The sequence below is a fragment of the Serinus canaria genome, chromosome 19, assembly GCF_022539315.1.
Source record: "Serinus canaria isolate serCan28SL12 chromosome 19, serCan2020, whole genome shotgun sequence".
Lineage (NCBI taxonomy): Eukaryota > Metazoa > Chordata > Aves > Passeriformes > Fringillidae > Serinus > Serinus canaria.
In genome coordinates, this window is record NC_066332.1 from 10,928,104 (window position 1) to 10,946,741 (window position 18,638).

General features: G+C 56.7%; 2 protein-coding genes across 3 annotated transcripts; one reads left to right on the top strand and one right to left on the bottom strand.

The window, feature by feature from the left end:
* Positions 1–297: 297 nt before the first annotated feature.
* Positions 298–13,101, top strand: POM121C (POM121 transmembrane nucleoporin C). Its single transcript, XM_050981629.1, has 13 exons — positions 298–574; positions 658–861; positions 1,126–1,281; positions 3,344–3,424; positions 3,683–3,854; positions 4,788–4,879; positions 5,626–5,696; positions 6,396–6,520; positions 6,913–7,015; positions 7,238–7,408; positions 7,731–9,467; positions 10,363–10,491; positions 10,702–13,101. Exons 1-13 carry the CDS (start codon positions 327–329, stop codon positions 10,794–10,796), a joined length of 3,384 nt encoding a protein of 1,127 aa, XP_050837586.1. The 5' UTR covers positions 298–326; the 3' UTR covers positions 10,797–13,101.
* Positions 13,102–13,342: 241 nt separating this feature from the next.
* Positions 13,343–16,740, bottom strand: NSUN5 (NOP2/Sun RNA methyltransferase 5). Of its 2 annotated transcripts, none has more exons than XM_030231577.2 (10): positions 16,486–16,740; positions 16,245–16,355; positions 15,923–16,097; positions 15,737–15,845; positions 15,336–15,474; positions 14,861–14,976; positions 14,389–14,567; positions 14,104–14,308; positions 13,880–14,032; positions 13,343–13,769 (listed from the first exon to the last, which is right to left on the bottom strand). In XM_030231577.2, exons 1-10 carry the CDS (start codon positions 16,576–16,578, stop codon positions 13,664–13,666), a joined length of 1,386 nt encoding a protein of 461 aa, XP_030087437.1. In that variant the 5' UTR covers positions 16,579–16,740; the 3' UTR covers positions 13,343–13,663. The 2 variants fall into 2 exon arrangements, with proteins under 2 accessions (XP_030087437.1, XP_030087436.1); XM_030231576.2 differs by having other exon boundaries at positions 16,245–16,367; positions 16,486–16,737.
* Between the last annotated feature and the right edge of the window lie 1,898 nt (positions 16,741–18,638).

Below are 18,638 nucleotides of genomic sequence, written 5' to 3' on the forward strand. Positions count from 1 at the left end.
CGCAACTGGAAGCGCCGCTCACCCCAGAAGCTCCACCCCAAAAGCCCACGGCCCCCACAGAGTTGACGCAGAGAGGCCGGCCCCGCCCGCCCCGCACCCGCTTGTTAAGCCCCGCCTACCCGTGGGGCCCGGCCCCTCCGTGCATGACGGCGGGACTCCTCACTGGGCGTGTCCCTAAGCCCCGCCTCCGAGGTACGCGCCGAGAGGGCCGGCCGCTCTCACCCTAAGCCCCGCCCACTCGAGAAGCTTCCGCCCTGCTGTTAAGCTCCGCCCGCCCACCTCCGCCCCGCCCCGCAGAGCACGCCGGGAGCGGCGGGCGCGCGGCGATGGCGGGCGCGGGCCCCGGCGGGGGGCGGGATGGGGCCGTGAGGGCCGCGCTGGCCGTGGCCGCTGCGCTGGCGCTCGCTTTGGCCTGGCTGCTGCTGCGGGGCGCGCTGCTGGGCGCGGCGGCGCTGGGTGCGGCGGGTGCCTGGTGTGCCATGCGGCCCGGCCCGCCCGCGCCGCCCCCGCCCGGCAAAGCCGCCGCCAACGGAGGCCCGGCCGCGAGGGCCGGGCCGCGTCGCCCCCAGCCCGGGTAAGCAAGGGGAAGATGGGGGTAGAGCGGGCGGGGAAGCCCCAGACCGCGTCGGAGGCGCTGACTGCGCTCTGCCCCGACAGGGTCCCGCGCTGCCGGCTGCAAGTCCCGCGCCGCCGGTACCCGCTGCCTGAGGCCCGCCCGGCTGTTCCGCTGTGCTTGCCCGCCGCCCGCTGGGAGGGCAGCTCCCTCCGCAGCACGCCTTGGGCCCGCCGTGCCGGACCGCTCCGCAGCCCCGTCACCGTGAGAATCGCCCCGCCGGCCGTCGGCATCGCCCGCTCCCCGGCGTGAGTACGGGGAGACCGGGACACACCTGGGGGAGCCCGGTTATCAGCCACGGTGGGGACCAGGACTCACTGTGGCGAACGCTCAGCCGTCTGTGCTGTGCTCGGGAGCAGCATCCCATCCTGAGTGCTACCATGTGGCTGTGGGGATGGTGCTTTCCAGACCTCCGGGAAGGGGTGCAGGGGAGAGCTGTGTCCTCCCTTCTCTGGGGGGATCAGACTGGGGACCCCAGCCTGTCTCCCACCTCACTCTGCTCTGTTCCACAGTCTAGAACAGGTGGTCTCGCCTCTGGCCTTCCCAGCCACCAGCAGCCCTGACCCATGTGCGAAGGAGACTGTTCTGAATGCCATCAGGGAGAGCAGGAAAAGGGCTGTGGAGGAGGAGGACCAGACTTTTGAGAATGACCAGGAGTGCAAAAGAAGGTAAAAAGGGAGCAGTTCTAGTTGCAGCCGTGTGTTGGGAAGGTCACAAATGGGATTCGTTCTCCAGAGATGACCAATGGGATGTGTCCCAGAGCATGCCAGGCCCCATGAGACCTGGAGTCAGGGCTGGAAAAATAGTGTGAGAAGTGAACTGCAGAGAGGAAGCACACCGCATCCATCACACAGCCCTTGGTGCTGCATCTGAAAGTCCTCCTTTGCTGTCAAAGGAAAGTGGTTTAGGTGTGGGTCCGGTGTTTTCCCCTGCCTGGCTGGGATGTGTTTTGGGAAGCCTAGGTGGGAACTGGCTCATCTCGTCACGGGGGTTTGCAGACTGAGAAAGCATGGTGGGAAATGTTGGTATCTGCTGTGGGCTCTGTCCTTCTGTCAGCCCCAGGCTCCCAGGAGAGATGGAAGCATTGCTCTTTAGGAGCTTCAAGCACTTCCCTTGTGAGCTGATCTAGCAGAGGGAGGTGAAACAAGAGAGAAGATGAGACACTGTCTGCTGCTTTTGTTACTCAGGATCAGCAACTTCCATCCCTGAGTTCGAAGGAGGGAGGGTGCTATGTTTTTGCCAGTGTCCATAGGAAGGACAAGGAGCAAATCCTGAGAGCCATGGTCTGCCAGAGCCTTCCCAGCCACAGCACTGCCTTGCTATCCCACCCTCCTGCTGTTTCTAGAATCACAGGATGATTTGGGTTGGAAGGGACCTTAAAGGTCATCCAGTGCCACTCTCTATAAGAGGCAGGGACACACTCTACTAGACCAGGGTGCTCCAATCCCTGTCCAACCTGGCCTTGAAACCTTCCAGGGATGAGGCAGCCACACTTTCTCTGCCTGTTCCTGGGCCTCGCCACTGTCAGAGGGAAGAATGTATTCTGTATATCCAGCCTAAATTACCCTGCTTTCAATTTGAAGCTTTTCCCCCTTGTACTATGACTGCATTTCTTGATGCAGTCTTTTTCCAGTTTTCTTGCAAGCCACTTCAGATCCTGAAAGGCTGCTGGGATCTCCACACAACCTTCTCTGCTTCAGGCTGAACAGCCCCTGGTGTCTCAGCCTGTTTCCACAGGGAAGGTACTCCAGTCCCCTTACCGAATTTGTAGCTCTTTTCTGGACTTGCTCTAGCAGTTGCCTTGTCCTTCCTAGTTGTGTCCATGGAGGCTCTTCCATCTGGGCTGGGATGGGGAGCTGAGGCAGTGCCTGGGGCATTGTCCTGCACTGGGGCTGCTGCTGGAGGTGGCCCAGGGAGCAGAGCAGGGTAAAGCAGGGCACACTGTCCTCTCCCAGCACTGAATTCCCATCTCTGAATGCTTGGCTCATTGGATCTGAGCCCTACAAGAGCCAATCAGGACAACAACATGGGTGCACAGACAAGATAAGCTCAGGGTATTCTTCTTTAAACTGTTTTTGTAATATGCCAGTACACAGCTCTGCCACAAAAGCCAATTTTGAAGGCGCTAATGTCTGGCAAGCACGAGGAATGGTTGTGGATAGAAAATTTCATGTACTTGGTGGACAAAAAGGAACTGTGTCAGCTGGAGAGCATGGGACACCTGTTCCTTGGAGTCAGCTTGCCCTGGGCTTGGGGGGAGCACCCGGCCAAGTGACCAAGTGACCAGGCTGTTCTACACCTCCAGTTTCACTTTACAGCAGGGTGTCTTTTGTGATTTTGACACTTCATATCCTCATGAAATCATAGTGGGAAGGGGAATTCAGTTTTTGACTTGAGCTGTCCAGGGTAATGGTTAGGAAGAGGCCAGAGGGGGGAGTTTCAGAGCTCAGGTCTGTTCAGCTTTTTTTTTTTTTTTTTTTTTTGACATGGAATTGCTGTGCCAAACAGGCAGCAGGAGGAGCTCCTGGTGTTTGGGGTGAGAGTCAATGAGGACAGGCCCACAGGGAGAGAAAATCTGCAGCAGGTTGTAGGTGGGGGAAAGCTCTGTCCTGAGTATTGGCTGCCAGGAAAAAAACAAGATTTGATCTCTCTCTGGGTGCTCAGCCTGCCTTTTCCCAGATTGGGAGAGGCTTCCACACTGTCATAGGCTTTCATACTCTCTTTCCACAGGCGCCACAACAGCAGTGGAAGTGGGCAGTCAGCATTTGAGCCACTAATAGCCAATGGTGCCCCTGCTTCTCTTATACCCAAGTAAGTGCCCAACGGCCAAAAGCAACTCTAGGATGGGAGGGAGCAAATGACTGTGTGATCTGGAAAAGGGGGCTTGAGTTTTGCTGCAGAGTAAGAGAGACTGTGGTTGTGCTTTCAGTCTGTCACCCTGTGACAGCAAGGCTGTGCTGCTGCTGAGAGTTGTTTCGAAGCAGGATTTCTTTCCTCCACCTGCTCTGCATGAAAAGGACTGATGGGCAGGAATGGTGAGGAGCTCACCAAACCTTCATCCCCCTCCAGGCCAGGCTCTCTGAAGAGGGGTCTCATCTCACACTGCCCAGATGACTGCTCCAACAAGAGGTCTCGCACCTCCTCCATGAGCTCCCTCAACAACACCTACGTCGGTGGGATCCCCAGCTCCATCCGCAATGCCATTGCCAGCTCCTACAGCTCCAGCCGGGGCCTCACACAGGTAGAGACACTATCTTGACATTCTTTTGGGATCACTTGTGTAATCCCAGCTCTGGGTTCGTGAGGAGACACTGGAGGTGTGGCAGGATGTCTGGACGTAGTGTGGCTCAGCCTGGCAGTCTCACCACCCCAGAGAGGAGGTGAGCTGTGGGCCATGGGCCAAGCAGCAGTTATTTGTTTTTGGAGGAGTCTTAGGCTGAGCTGTACTGCTGGTTTTACACCAAGCCAAGAACAAGACTGTTTTCTCCTCTCTCCTGCTTCTTGGTCGGTCTGCTAGACTGGATAGATCCAGGTGAAGGAAAAAAAATGTTTTTGCTGTGCTGACATCTTTTCAGCGGGAATCAGCAGTGTGGGAGCCGTGCGTTCCCATTCTGACCCAGGTCCCACCTGCTGATGGTGATGGAGCACTGCTTGTGGCCTGGCTGGACTTGCAGATGTGCCAGGGACAGATAGCCATGGCTACTGGAGCTTTGTCTGTGTGGGGAAAGGTTTGCTCCAGGTGGTGGGAGGGAGGGGTTTGCTGGTGCTGCAGAGAGTCTCAGCCTTGCATTGGGATCCATCTGCTTTGAACTCCTTGCAAGGATAGATGCTGCCTCCTGCCAGAGCAGCCCCACATATGAGGGTGTCTAAAGCAGTTGGGGGGCCTCTACCTGTGTCACACAAAGGCAGTGTACTCCCTCCCTGGGCTCAGTCAGGGCAGTAAAGGCCCTGGAGGCTGCTTGTTTCTTATGTGGGTTCAGCTTAGGGTGGCCAGATTTTGTGCTCCCTAAAATGTGGAGGGGAGTTTAGGTGGTGGTGAAGCAGGAGAAGCTCTGAGCTCATTGGGCTCAACAACCATGGCCCTGGGCAATGGGGCTTATTGTGGGTGAGTAGAGGGTCTGTGCTCTCTGCCAGACCCATGTCAAGTTACTGCTGGTATCTCTCTGCATTCCAGCTGTGGAAGAGAAGAGGTGTGAGTGTGTCCCCTCTGTCCAGCCCAGCGTCGTCCCGCCCCCAGACACCAGAGTGGCCTCTAAAGAAAGCCAGGTAATCAGCTGATAGCCAGCCAGCAAGAGAGCAGTCTCTCCCAGGCATCTTAGCATGCAAGTCCCACTGGGACAGTCCAGGCCCCTCTCCTACACATAATGATGTAGAGGCCCACTTGTGTCAATTGGCCTCCCTGTCACCTTGTCGTGCTGTGGTGTGTCTAAGCTGTGTCACCCCTGGCCCACTCATAAGCAAGGTCAGAGATTTAAGGGATCCCCAGCTCCCTTAAAGGTTGCCACAGTAGTGATGGTGCCTGGTGGCATTGGCATGGCCTGGATTGCCAGATCACTGGGGAGAGACGGGCCCTGATTTTTGCCCTGTCAGAGTCAAATCCCAGGATCTGTATTTTAGTGCCTGCCTTGGAGCACAGCCAATGTTCTCCTCTTTTCCAAATCAGAGGAGCCTGAGCTTATGTCAGAACCAAAACTGGCACAACCACCTTAATGGGCCCAACCTTCAAGGGTCAGTGACTGCCATCTGAGACCCCCAGCTACCTTCCTGAGTACCCCCCCAGCTACCTTCCTCATCTTGTGGAGGGTGCACAGGCTCAGCCAAGCTGAGTCTGGAGGAGGAAGCAATTCCTCTGCCTGGAGTTGGGCAAAGCTTTTGCCTTGAGATCTGTTTGCAGGAGGCAAATTAACACCAGGGATACTCCTGCAAGTCTTCAGCCTGTTCAGTCTCATCCTGCTCCCTGCAGACAGGGCTGGGCACAGGGTTGACTGTAACTGTTCCTCCTGCTTACACAGGGAAGAGGAGTCACAGTGTTCCAGCACTTCCACCCCAGTGAAATCAGACAAGGAACTGCAGACAGAGAAAGGTAAGTGTAGGTGTGCCCCAGCACTGCACCCAGGTCACCAGTGCAAGCAAGAGAACAGGACAGGAGGCATCTGAGGTCTGCAGTGGGATTGGCTTGAGGGGTCACCTGGAAACTTGACACGTGCTGGTCCCAAGGCAGTGGCACTTCCGCTGCCCTCATTGACTGCCCAGTGGGATTTCCAAGTGATAAGGGGGTGCTGACAGTGTTGGGGTGCTAGCAGATGCCTGGGAGCTGGTTTGCAAGGGGGAGCTCCAGCTCCCAACGCAGCATGGGTCAGGTGTCAGCCTTGATCCAGAACCTTCAGTGGGATGGGTAGCACTCTGACCATACTCCAGTCTGAGCTTATTCCAGTGCTTCTTCAGCTAAAACAGAGACGAAATCCTCTGTGCCCATGGCAGATGAGCCCCATAATACAATGCCAGCTGTGGCACTGTGATTTGGGTAAGGCAGTGTGTTGACACAATCCGTGGAGCTAGGAAGGGGCCACTGCCCACAGAGCCCCACCAGCCTCATGTCACAGACCTCCTGGATGTGAAGCTGCTCTTCGGGGTATCACAACCTTGTCCTCAGCTTCAAACTGTGCCCCTGGCCCTGCCCTCTGAGCGGGGCCACCCAGAGTGGGGTCAGAAGGGACAGACCCATCACTACAACCAAACACTTCTCTGCCCAGAGCTCGGCCTGACTTGTCTCCTTCTATAGTTGTGGAGTCACCAGTGTGGAAGAAGCAGAATTCCCTGAGCCCACCATCTGCTTCGGGGAGCAGTGGGAAGCGCAAGCGGAAGATTCCGTTGCTGTCGTCTTTCCGTGGGGACCAGCTGGTGCTGGTATGTTGCTGTCTCACAGCCCTTTTGGTCCCGCTCTGGCAATAGAATGTGCTCACTGCAATTTCTGCAGGGCTGGGGGCACACTGACCTGCCTGCCCTCAGGAAGGAAGCCCCGTCCTTGGTCGAGTGGGAAGTGACGCTCTCCCCAGCCCCAGTGTCTGGTGGGCTGTGCGTGGTTATGCTGCCTGCTGCTGGACCAGGTAATGGCCTGGGGAAGGTCTGCCGTGCCCTCAGTGCCACGCCGGAGGCCCACCAGTGTCGGGGACCCAAGTAGCTGCGGCAGGACCACCTGCTTCACAGGGCTCACCACAGACAGTCGCCAGCACACCTTCAGAGAGGCTCTGCCCGCTTCCCTGGGAGGGAGCTAAGCTGCTGCTGCTCTCTCTTGGCAGCCCCCACCACCTCAGCTGGGCTACTCCGTCACCTCAGAGGACCTGGATGCAGAGAAGAAGGCAGTGCTGCAGTGGTTCAACAGTGTCTTGGAGGATAAGGCTGGTAAGGATGGGCTGGAAATGTGGAGGAGTAGGAGCAAGCTCGGGTCTGGGGGTGCTCTTGATGCCTTCCATCTGAAGAGATCTCATGCTTTGAGGTGCTGGGTGAGGTTGCCAAGGGCTGTAGGGTGTAGGTGCAGTTCCCCTTCCTGCTGGGAACCTCTGCTGAGGGTTTGTTCCAGTTTGAGCCAGTTGTGGGTCCTGATATCTTGCTGTTTCCCTGTAGATGCAGTCCCCAGCACCACTGCAGAGATAATACCTGTGTCCAAGCCGCCAGCATTTGTTGTGACCTCTCCTGGGCCTATGCCTGCCTCCACAGCTCCTGCCCCAGCTGGCTCCTCACTTCTGGACAGTCTGAAGAAGATGCAGAGCAGCCAGGCTGTATCCGCAACACCAGGTGAGGAGGAGGAGGAGAGTTGGCACAGTGGAATGCCAGCTGAGTCAGGCAGGTGCAGCAGGAACTCGCTGTCTCTGCATGAGGCAGCTGACAAAAACCCTCTGTTCAAATGCTCTGCTGGCAGCAGAGCTATCGTTCACGGCTTGAGGGGACACCTTTGCAGATGCTGAGCCCCTGGTTCTGCTGGAGGCTATGGTAACCGTGGAGGGCTAGGTGTGATGGGAGCTCCAGGAGCCTTTGCAGCCATGGGTCAGTACCTGGCAGAAGGGTGGGCTTCTGAAGGTGTCCCCTTGTCCGCAAATAAGCTCTTTCCCCTTTCCAGATTCCACTGGAACTCTGGCTGCATCCCAGCCACCTCCATCAGCTGCACAGCCACCTGCTCCTGCTGTGTCATTGGAGTCAAGCTCTCTTCCTGCCATCTCTGCTGATGCCAAGCCTGTGCCTGTATTGAGCACACCTTCCCCCATTGCCCCCCCTGCCCTGGTGGTGCAACCCCCCAGCAGCCTGGCCCCTCCTGTGTTCACTGAGCTGAGCCAGACCCCCAGCAAGCCTCCCTCCTTCCCAAAGCCAAGCATTCTGTTTGGGATGCTGAACACCCCGCCAGCTAGCCGGCCAGCAGTGACTGCGGCTGCTACTGTGCCCACCAAGGCCACTGCTACACCCACTGAATCCACTGCTGTGCCCATCCCACCTGCTACCATGTCTACCACAGCCCCCATCTTCAAACCCATCTTCGGTGCTGCACTGAAGAGTGAGAACACAGCAGTCTGCACGGCTGTCACTTCCACCACAGCCACCATGCCTGTAAGCTCAGACCCTGCCTCAACGTCCTCCACATCCTCCATATTCAAGCCCATCTTTGGCAGCATCACTGCAGCTTCATCTCCAGCAAAAGTTTCTCCTTTTGCTTTCAAACCTGCCACACAGCCAGCCTCAGAGCCAACAACTGCCTCCACAGCTACTCTGGCAGGAATCACAGGTCTTCCCAACGTCATCTTCACCACTGCAGCTACAACTGCCACCACCCAGAGTTCCTCCACGGATGCCACCATTAAACCTGTCTTCAGCTTTGGATCGAACCTGCCTGCTTCCACTGGCCCTGCTGCCAGTGTGACTGTAACTGCTGCCACCTCCACCAGCACAACAAAGCCCTTACTGTTTGGAGGCCTCTCCAGCTCTGCTCCCAGCACAGAAACCAGCTTTGCCCCCCCAGGGCCTGTGTTCCAGTTTGGGAAGCCACCTCCAGCTGCAGTCACTGCCACCACCAGTGTCCCAGGAGGCCCTGCCTTTGGCCAGGTACCTTCAAACTCAACAGTTGCTGCCACCACCATGGGCTTTAGCATATTTGGGAGCACTACACTGTCCACCTCTGCCCCAGCCACCACAGCTCAAGCACCACTGACATTCAGCTCCTCCGTTTCAGCTTTTGGCAGCTTTTCAGCCAGCGCAAAGCCACCGCCACCATACTCTGGCACTGGGAGCCAGCTCAGCTTCAGCACTGGGGCTGCTGAGAGCCAGGTGCCCACCAGCAAGCCTGCTGCTGGCCCCATCAGCTTCACTTCCGCGTTCAGTTTCGGAGCCTCTCCGGCACAGTCAGTAGCTCAGCCAGCATTTGGCAGTGGTGCCCAGCCAGCCTTTGGCACAACCAGTGCCCAGGGCTCCTTTGGCACCAGCAGCACCCAGTCAGCATTTGGGACCACCACCTCAGTGTTCTCTTTTGGAACAACCACCTCCACCACATCCAGCTTTGGTGCCACCACCCAGACCACAAGCAGCAGCACCGGTGCCACTGTCTTTGGCACCACCCCTTCTCCTTTCACTTTTGGGGCCAGCACCCAGCCGGGCCCCTCCACCAGCGCCTTTGGGATGGGTACGCCGGGCCTCAGCAGTGGGTCCCCAGCTGTGGCCTTCAGCTTTGGGGCTGGGCAGAGCGGGGCAGCCCCGGCAGCAACGCCCTTCGGCTCATCTCTGCCGCAGAGTGTACTGGGAGTGCAGGGTCAGAGCACACCTTTCGCCTTCACCATGTCCAGCACTCCCAACAGCAAGCCTGCATTTGGAGGTGAGTCATTATGGAATCATGGAATGGGTCATATTGGAAGGGACCTTTAAGATAATGTTGATCCACCCCCTTGCCATGGGTAGAGACACCTTCCTCTAGACCAGGTTGCTCAGGGCTCTGTCTAACATGGCCTTGAACATTTCCATGGGATGGGAGCAGACAGGCCATCTTGAGGGTCTAGAGTTGGGCAGGAATAGATCCTGATAGACCTTGCCAAGGTTCCGAGGGTCAACAGCCCTGGTCCTGATAGACCTTGCCAAGGCTCTCGGGGTCAACAGCCCTGGTGAGGCCAGTGCTCCTGCTATGCAGAGCCTTGCTGTACTGTACAAAGGGAAGGCATTCCTATCACTCCCTGTAAGGATCCTGCCCCTCCTGGGAGGGAAATCCCTAAACTCTGCTCATTGGCCCCTCTAAAGGCACCAGCTCCCCGACTTTGCCCATCCAAGTATCCTGCAGGAGCCGAGGTCTTCTGAGTCCTTAAGAGCCACCTGGAATACCTTAGTGAGCTGGAATGCTGCCAACCAGCAACTGCCAGTACTTCATGCTTGCTCTCAGGGTTTCCCTAACACTTGAGATCCTCGCTGGATATTCCCAGCTACCAAGGAACTGAAACCCACACAGTGAGCAACTCCTTGAGCTAGCAAGGCCAAGGTCTTTGTTCCTCCCTGACAAATCCTTCTAACAGTGGCCCTGCTGTTCAGACAGCCCAGGGATTATCTGGAGAGTGTAACTTTAGCATTAAAAGGGCTTTTCAGGAGCAGAGGCTGGTTCTGGGGGATGGATTGTGGTGCTTTGGACCCCAGAGAACATCCTGTGCCTCCTCTGGGTGCCACTGGCTCCCAAAGGCTCTTTCTCCTTTGCCAAACCTGGCTCACAGTGACCTGTTGCTTTCCAGGAGCTCCAGTGCCCACCTTTGGGCAGGGCACACCTGTCGCTGGAGCCGTGGGCAGTGGAAGCAGCACCCTTTCCTTCAGGACACCCAGCACTCCTGCCTCAAGCTTTGGAGGAGTCAGCACTTCCTTTGGTAAGGAGGGAGTTGGTGCTCCAGCCTTGGGGAGCTCATGGGTCATGGTGTCCCCTTAGGCTGGGGACAGTGGTAGGGTCAGGTGTTCTCTGGGAGATGGCTCAGGTAGTACATGCTGGACTCTTGGGGATGCCAAGCTTTCCATTCCTCCCAGGGTGAGAATTGTACTGATCCCAAAGGTAGTAATCTGAGCAACCTTTCTGCTTCCAGGTTCATCCACTCCCGCCTTCTCCATCGGAGCAGGAACCAAGATGGGCACTCGCCAACGACTGCAGGCACGGAGGCAGCACACCCGCAAAAAGTAACCCTAGTGCTGCTGGGCTCCACTGGCTCACGTGTGGGGGGCTCTGGACTGGAGCTGTCCCTATGGTGGGACCAGGCCCCATCCCTGACACCCACTGGATATACCATGCTGGGACAGGATAAGCCTAACTCTTGTTACTTGAACAGTTCCAGAGCCAAGACTGGACAAATCTCTGTACATATCAACAATGTTCTTTCCCTCAATTTATTTTGCGTTGTTTAACAATGTGTACATTTCTCCCCATTTGCTTTTTCTAGCTGTTTCCATGCCCCTCCCCAGCCCTCAGCCAGCCCCAAGGCCATGTCCCGCTCAGAGCTTGGCTGGTGACCTGCTGTGGTTCCGAGTTGCTGTCAGACACCGTCTTCACCAGGTCCCAAAATCTTTCCCATTGTTCATCCCATGGCCTGGTGAACATGGTCCTATGCCTGCAGCCAGGGTGGGTTCCAGCCTGTGTCTGTTTCGGTGCCACAGGTGACTGGCATGGGTGCGGCTGGGTGACACCCTTGGGACCTAATGTCCTGCTACCTCCAGCTGAGGACATGGCATAGCCTGGGACCTGGGCTGGAGGCACAGGGTGAGGATGGGGGTCCCCCCACCCCTCTCCCATCTCTGCTGCTCCATGGGGCTGTGGGCTGCCCCCAACCTCCTCCCCAGTTCTGTTTTATCCGTGCTCCTGTTCCTGCACTCACTGAATCGAGTTTGGAGGAAGAGCTAAACCGTGTGTGTGGCGGCATGTTGGTTATGCCGGAATTGCTGTTTGGAGTTTCTTTTTCAGGGGCACCAGTCCTTGGGGGAAGACGTGCCCCGGCTAATTGGGTGTTGACAGTAGCATCACTGCGTGGCTGCTCGTGCTGGGGAGTTGTCCCTTCTATGTTGTGACTAAAAGGCAGCTAGGACAGGGGATTCTAACCATGGCAGTCTCCCCACTCCCTTCTCCTCTCTCCTTCCCCTCTCTTTGCACTTCAGGGGGCTCTGGAATTGCTCACAGAAGGAGTCCAGAGCAGATGCATTCTCCCCTCCATTCCAAATTCAAGTTATCATTTTTCAGCTCATTTCCATCCCAGTGGGTTTTACTAGCTCCTAGGAACTGTGGTGCTGCCTCCCCTGTCCTCATCCAGCCAGGAGTGGGATTCCCACCCTTCGCTGCCTTGGAGCTTCTGTGGGAAGACTGCCAGACCTGGGGGTCACCAAATAGCCACCCCCTGCCCTGTCCCTGGTGAGGGATGGGCACTCTATTCCCGGGAGTGCTTTGCTGCCAGGTTTTTACTCTCCGAGCCGTGTGAGTGTGTGTGTTTGCTGGGGTCTAAATTTAAGAAAAAAAAAAGAAAAAAAAAACAAAAAAAACCACAAATATTTAAACATTTTTTTAAAAAAATAAAAATTTATTTTTGTATTTAAGCTAAATTGCCTTCAAATTCCTTCAAGCTTGGTTCAGTGAAGTTGCCTACCCCGCAGCCATTAGTGTTTAGCTATTCCCACCCTGGCTGTGCCTGTGGGAATGCACTGTGCTGGGAAAGGCAGCTGCATCCTGCAGGCTCTGCCATGCTCCCCCTGCTATTCATCATCCCCTTCCTTTTAAATGTGATGTATGTGGATGTGACTAAACCTTTTTTTGTTTGTTTTTTTAAAGTTTTTAATTATTTCTCTGAGGATGGGGGAGCAGGAGCTCTCATGTTATGGTGTTGAATGCCAGGGTCAAGACATCTCTCCCAGCAGAAAGAGCAGGTGATGGGTTCTATGTGGCACAGAGGGGAAACAGCCCTGTAGTAAGGGGAGATAAAGGACCTCCAGGTGCTGGTGGGAATGTTCTGGCCATCACCCACCATCATGGCTGTGGGTGCAGTGGGCCAACAGCAGCCAGGCTGGGAAAATGTCTTCTTGGGGTTGGAGGAAGCAGAGGGAAAGGGGCTAGTACTTGCCATGACTGATCCTGCCCTCTGCTCCAGTTAGGATCCTGGGCCAGGAGAGCACCCGCTTCCCATCCTTGATGTGCTAGGGTTTGACCGGATCAGCTCTGAGAAGATGGGGATGAGCTGGGACAAGGTTGAGGGCACCCTGGCTCTGGGTCCTGCCCCCAAAAGTAGCTGCCCCATGTAGTCCCACACACCTGCAAGGAACCAGGCTGTCCCTCCCCTGCCACACAGGCCCTGCTGGGAAAGTCCCTTGTGTTTGGAGAGAGGCTGGGTTTTAACTGTCTGAAGACTTGGATCATTCCTGTTGTGGCTGATGAGGCTTTTAGTGTGAATGTGCAATTTTTGTTTCCTTGCTTCTTATGTCTCCGGTTTAAAATAAAATGACTGTGTTCACTTGGCTGTGCCCATGTGTGTTTCCTGGGATTCAGATTCCCAGGGCAGGGTGGTGCTAGTGGGGTTCAGGTGCAGCACCCTCTGGCTCATGTGTCCTTGCTCCCCCAGTTCAAAGAGAGGGACAGGAGGATTTGTTGTGGTTTTTATTGTAATTTATTATTATTATTTCATCTTTTTTCCCCCACTATGCCTCTACTATGAGCAGTGGCAGTTTCAGGGCAGGACTACACAAACACACTGGCAAAAACAGCGGAGAGAAACTTTTAATCTGCTTCATCCCTACAGTGATTTTTTTTTTTTTTTTTGGAAGGAACATGATGAACTGGAGGACCCCAGCCCTGCAGGGTGCAGAGTGGGGATTGCCTTGGGAGCAAACCTGGGGGTGGGGGTTGGCTGCAAGGGGCAGCTCTGGGTGAGCGGTTGCCCCTTCCCAGCACTAGGGTGGTCCCAGCATTGGCACTCAGTCCCCAGTGTTACACAGCACATAGCTTGACTTGTGTTCAGGCCAGTATGTGTTCCCCACAGCCCCAGCTGTGCAGGGGTTTGTCCAGAAAATGTTGTTTCACTCTTTTACCCGCTGCTTTTTCTTTTTCCTCTTCTTGAGAGCTGCTCCTGGCTCTGCTCCCTTTCCTGGCTGTGGGTTCTCCTTAGCTGCTGCAGGCACGGAGCTGTGGACAAGAGCAAACGGCCTGAGCCACAAATACCCCCTCACACCCTCCCTGAGGTGCCCAAAGCACTGACCTTGGCCAGCTGCAGTCCCCCACAGCCCTCCCCTCACCTTGGGTCAGCAGCCCCTTCCCTGCACCGCTCCAGCACAGCCACGAAGAAGCCATGAGTGAGGGTCTCTGCAGGGGAAGCACGGAGGCAGCTCTCTGCTCCAGAGAAGGCTGCGAGTCCTCGGCAAGACCAGGATGGGAAGGCAGTCACCAGCCTGTGGCATGGAAAGGGGTTCAATACCAAACCCTGCCCTACAGACCCCCAGGTTCCCTGAGCCAGACCCACCTGAAGGCCGAGCCCCACTCCTGCAGTACAGCCTGTACCACATCCTCGTTCTCTTCCTGGTGTAGGGAGCAGGTGGAGTAGACAAGGCGCCGGAGAGCTGGAAAGCTCAGGGCATGGCTGAGGATGCGGCGCTGGAAGCCAGCCAGTGCCTGCAAGCGTTCAGCACTCAGGGCCGCCTCCTCCTCTGGCCCCCGTGTCACCATCCCTGTGGACAGGAGCTGTCACCTGGGGTTTTGCACACCCACAGCCCAATTCCAGGTGAGCAGCTGGAGCCCCACATGTTACCTGAGCCACTGCAGGATGGGTCAAGAAGGATGTGGGTTACCCTGCTGTATTTGGGGTCTCTGGGGTCCACAGTCAGGAAGTCTTGCTGGACCAGCTGGCAGCCAGTGACCCCTGCCCGTGTCAGCAATGTATTCATGGTGGCCATGCGCTTGGCATCCACATCAAAGGCAAAGATCTGTCTGAAGGCAGAGCCGAGAGCCCAAGACAAGCCGTGAACAGACCACCTGGCCCACAGGAACACTCAAATACTGAGCAGGCAGACCTTGAGAGCTGCCTCCCCTCTGGCAGGGTTATGGAACGGGCCCAGGGCTGGGGGCTGGGAGTGAACCCGTGTGAGTTCGTGGCCCAGAAGAGACCAGCTCATCTGAGTTGGTGACAGGTTGTAGCTCCTACTGCCACCTTCTTGTGGGCTCAGGGGGACCAGGGCCACCTCCCCCATTCCCTCCACCCCTGCACACAACCCTGCCCTTACCCCTTATTCTTCAGGATGGCAGCCAGGTGGCTTGTCTTGTTTCCAGGGGCGGCGCAGGCATCGATGACATGGGAGCCAGCAACAGGGCCAAGGAGGAAAGCAGGGAGGCAGCTGGCCTGCAAGAGGATAAAGACCGTCAGGGGGTGGGCAGAAACACCTGGCCCCTCCTCAGGCATGGCTGATGCTGTGGGGTCACAAGAACCACCATGACACAGGGTCAAGGCCACCACCACGCTCCACTAAAAGCCTTGCCCAACCCATAGCCCCCTGCTCCTCCCAACTCCCACAGGGATTTTATACCCCAGAATTTCAACCTGAACCTTCAAAGAACAGAAGCAAAGCCCCAGGAGAGTCCCACAGTTTCTGCTTTGACTTAAATGCTGCAGCAAGCTGAGCCATTGTGGAAGGAGATCACCCTTCATCCCCGTCAATAGTTTTCCTGCCCCTGCAACTTTCTGCTCCCCAGTTCCCCCACCTTGTCCTGCAGAATTATGTGTCCTGAAGTATACAGCAGGTTGTCATGGAGGTCTGTCTGCGAAGGGAAAACCAACAGCTCCGGAAGATGCGGATCCAACAAGAATTTTTTTCCAGAAAGGGCCTTCAGCTCCTCCACACTGTCCACAAGACACATGAGCATGAATACAAAGTCCCAATCCCAGTGCTCACAGTGGAGCCCAGGCTGAGAAATCCCTTCATCCCACAGTTCTTCTTCAGCTCCAGGTAGCACCCAGACAGGCAACATCTAAGAGTGGGGAGTGACAACAGACCCCAACCCAACCCCTCTGAGCACCAAGTTCAGCAACCCTTCAACTCACCAGACCTCATCCCACTTGCTGACATTCTGGGAAAGGTGGGATAGCAGAAAGAAATACTCACCTGGCTGCCTTGCCCAGATAGGCATATCCCTGGTGCTTGAAGAACTCGATCACATCGTCCACACAAGTCTTCAGGGTGTTGACCCGGATGTAGCGTGGGACCTGGGAGGCTGCAGGGGCCGAACAGGTCAGACACAGACCCCACTGCTTCCAACAAAGGGTGCCCACCCAGCCCGAGCTCACTCACCTGCGGCGCTTACTGCCTTCTCCGGGGCCAGCAGGTCCTCGTTGCGGCTCACCTTACGCCGCACCTTCATGCGGGCCAGCTCGGCCTCCAGCCGTGCCCGGTGCCGCCGGGCCAGGGCCTTCCACCGGCCCCCGCATTTCAGCCCCTTGCCGAAGAGCAGGTCATACACCAAGACCTGCGAGGAGGGGACGAGCTGAGCCCGGTCCCGCCGCCCCAGGCCACCGCGGCTCCAGGACACCGCGGCCAGGGGATTCTGCGAATCCGGGACAGCCCGGCTCCGGGACATGGTCCCACGGCCCAGGGATCCCGCGGATGGCTGTACCTTCGCCAGCTGCGGCGTCAGCTTCTTCTCGGCCTGCAGCAGGGCGGCTCTATCCAGCAGCTTCTCCAGCACGGAGGCGTAGCGGAGGGTCTCGGACACCAGCGCGTAGAGCTGCCGGACATGCTGCGGAGCAGTCAGCAATGAGCGCTACCCGGGCCCACGCCGGGCTCCGGGGCTCCCGCCGCCCTCCCGGGTGCGACTTCCCCGGGCCGCCCCGCACCCCCTTTCCCTCCGGGCGCACCGGGAAGCCGCTGTTGTACACGAGGCTCTTGAGGCCGCCCTCGCCGCGCTCCAGCCCCGCCAGCACCGCGGCCGCCGCGCTGTACAGCGCCATGTGCGCTCCGCGCCGCTTCCGCCGGGGCCTCCGGGGCCGCAGGGGGCGAGCGCGGCCCCGCTCCGGTCTCGGTGCCCGGAGCAGAGCGGGCAGAGGGCGCGGAGCGGGCACCGTGCGGGCGCTGCTAGGCGCGGAGCGCCGGCAGAAGGGCCCGGCTCACGCCGGCTACACCGTCATCGCAATGACCCCGGCCAACCCAGTCACCCTGGTCACCCCTATCACCCTGGTTACCCTGGTGATCTCAGCCACCTTGTCCACCCTGGCCACCCCGACCACCCTATCATCATAATGACCTCGGCCACTCTGGTCGCCCCGGCCCCGGGGGGAATGGCTCGAACTCTGTCACTGTCAGGGAAGGTTTAGTTTGGTCTCAGGAAAAGGTTCTTCCTCCAGAGGGTGCTGGGGCACTGAACGGCTCCCCAGGGAATCCTCATATCCCCAGGGCTGCCAGAGCTCCAGCAGCATTTGTTCAGCACTCTCAGGCACAAGGTGGGATTATTGGGGTGTCTGTGCAGGGCCAGGAGTTGGACTCGATGATCCCTGTAGGTCCCTTCCAACTCGCGATATTCCATAATTCTACAATACTTGAACCTGTGGAAAGGCACATTCTGGAGCCCCAGTTTGGCGGGGATGCAGGAACAAACATTTACCTAGGTGGTGGTATTTTATTCCCTGGCTTCTGATTGGCACAGGCTGGTTGTGCATTTTGGTGACAGGCCCAAGGAGTGGGTCCCTGGTGACCCTTTGCAGTTTGCTGGAGCCACTGCTGGGCTGTGTGCAGGGTGACTGAGCCTTTCAGGTGCCTTGCTCCCCTCAGCCCACGGCCCTGGGCAGTGTCCCTCCCTTGCAGACTGAGCACACAGTCCCCCATGCCAGGTCACAGCCCTGGGCAGCTGGAAAGACCAGGACTGACCTGATGCCTGCACAAAGGTCTTCAGCTGCTTTTTGTGCTCCCATTTCCCTCTTCAGCTGCCTCTCACCATGGCTGCCTGCTTGGCTCTGGCTGTGCTGTTCTCTCAGAGAGGATCCCTGTGTCAGCCAGCAAGCAATTCATCTACCTCAAACTCTCTTTGGAAGGATGGGCCACAAAGACCGAACACTCACTGCTCACCCGCTTCAGGTATACAGACCTTTCCTGTGGGGACATCCTGGCAGGTAAGCTGTGTTTCAGTGTGGTAGACTGGGGATGGGGATGCTGAAGTTAAGACTGACATTTTATGCCCTTAGAGGAAAGGACTCTCTCCTGTACTGATGGAGTTTGTTGTGCAGCACCATGGTTTCCACAGGAGGAAAACTCTGCCACAGCCATAACTGAGATAAGCTGAGAGAGCTGGGGCTGTTCAGTCTGGAAAAGAGAAAGTTTCAGTATCTGAAGGGGGCTATGAGGAAGCTCAGGAACTGAACTTTTCATCAGGAACTGGATAGATGTAGAGGCTTGGCTGCAGAAGAAAGGACATGGACTTTTGCAGGGGGTACATAACCCAGGTCTGAAGCTAGCAGATAGTCCTTGAATTGCCCTTGGACACGAGATAAGAGGAAGTTGGCTGGTTACACCATGATAGCAGGATGTGCCAGCAGGATATCTGTAAACTGCAAGGCAGAAATATTGCAGAAGTAAGCAGGAGTGTGAACAGTTGTCTTGTAGCAATCATAGCACTAGTTAGGATGTGTGAACAGCCACTTGTAACCAATAATATGTAAGCCTAAGCCGCGTGAACAGTCGATAGTGGTATATAAGAGCATGCCAATTAGCAATAAAGGGAACAAGATGTATACCTCATATTGAGCTGCTTCTTGATTCCAGACCCCTTTTTCCCAACAGATAGATTGGGAGGAAATGTATTAAAATTGAAAAGGAGGAAATTTAAGTTAGATAAATGGAAGAGATTTTTCCCTGTGAGGGTGAAAAGACCTTGGCACAGGTTGCCCAGAGAAGCTGGGGCTGGCCCATCCCTGGAAGTGTCCAAGGCCAGGTTCGCTGGAGCTTGAAGCAGCCTGGTCTAGTGAAAGATGACCCTGCCCATGAAAGGGGGTGGAATGAGATTATCTTTAAGGTCCCT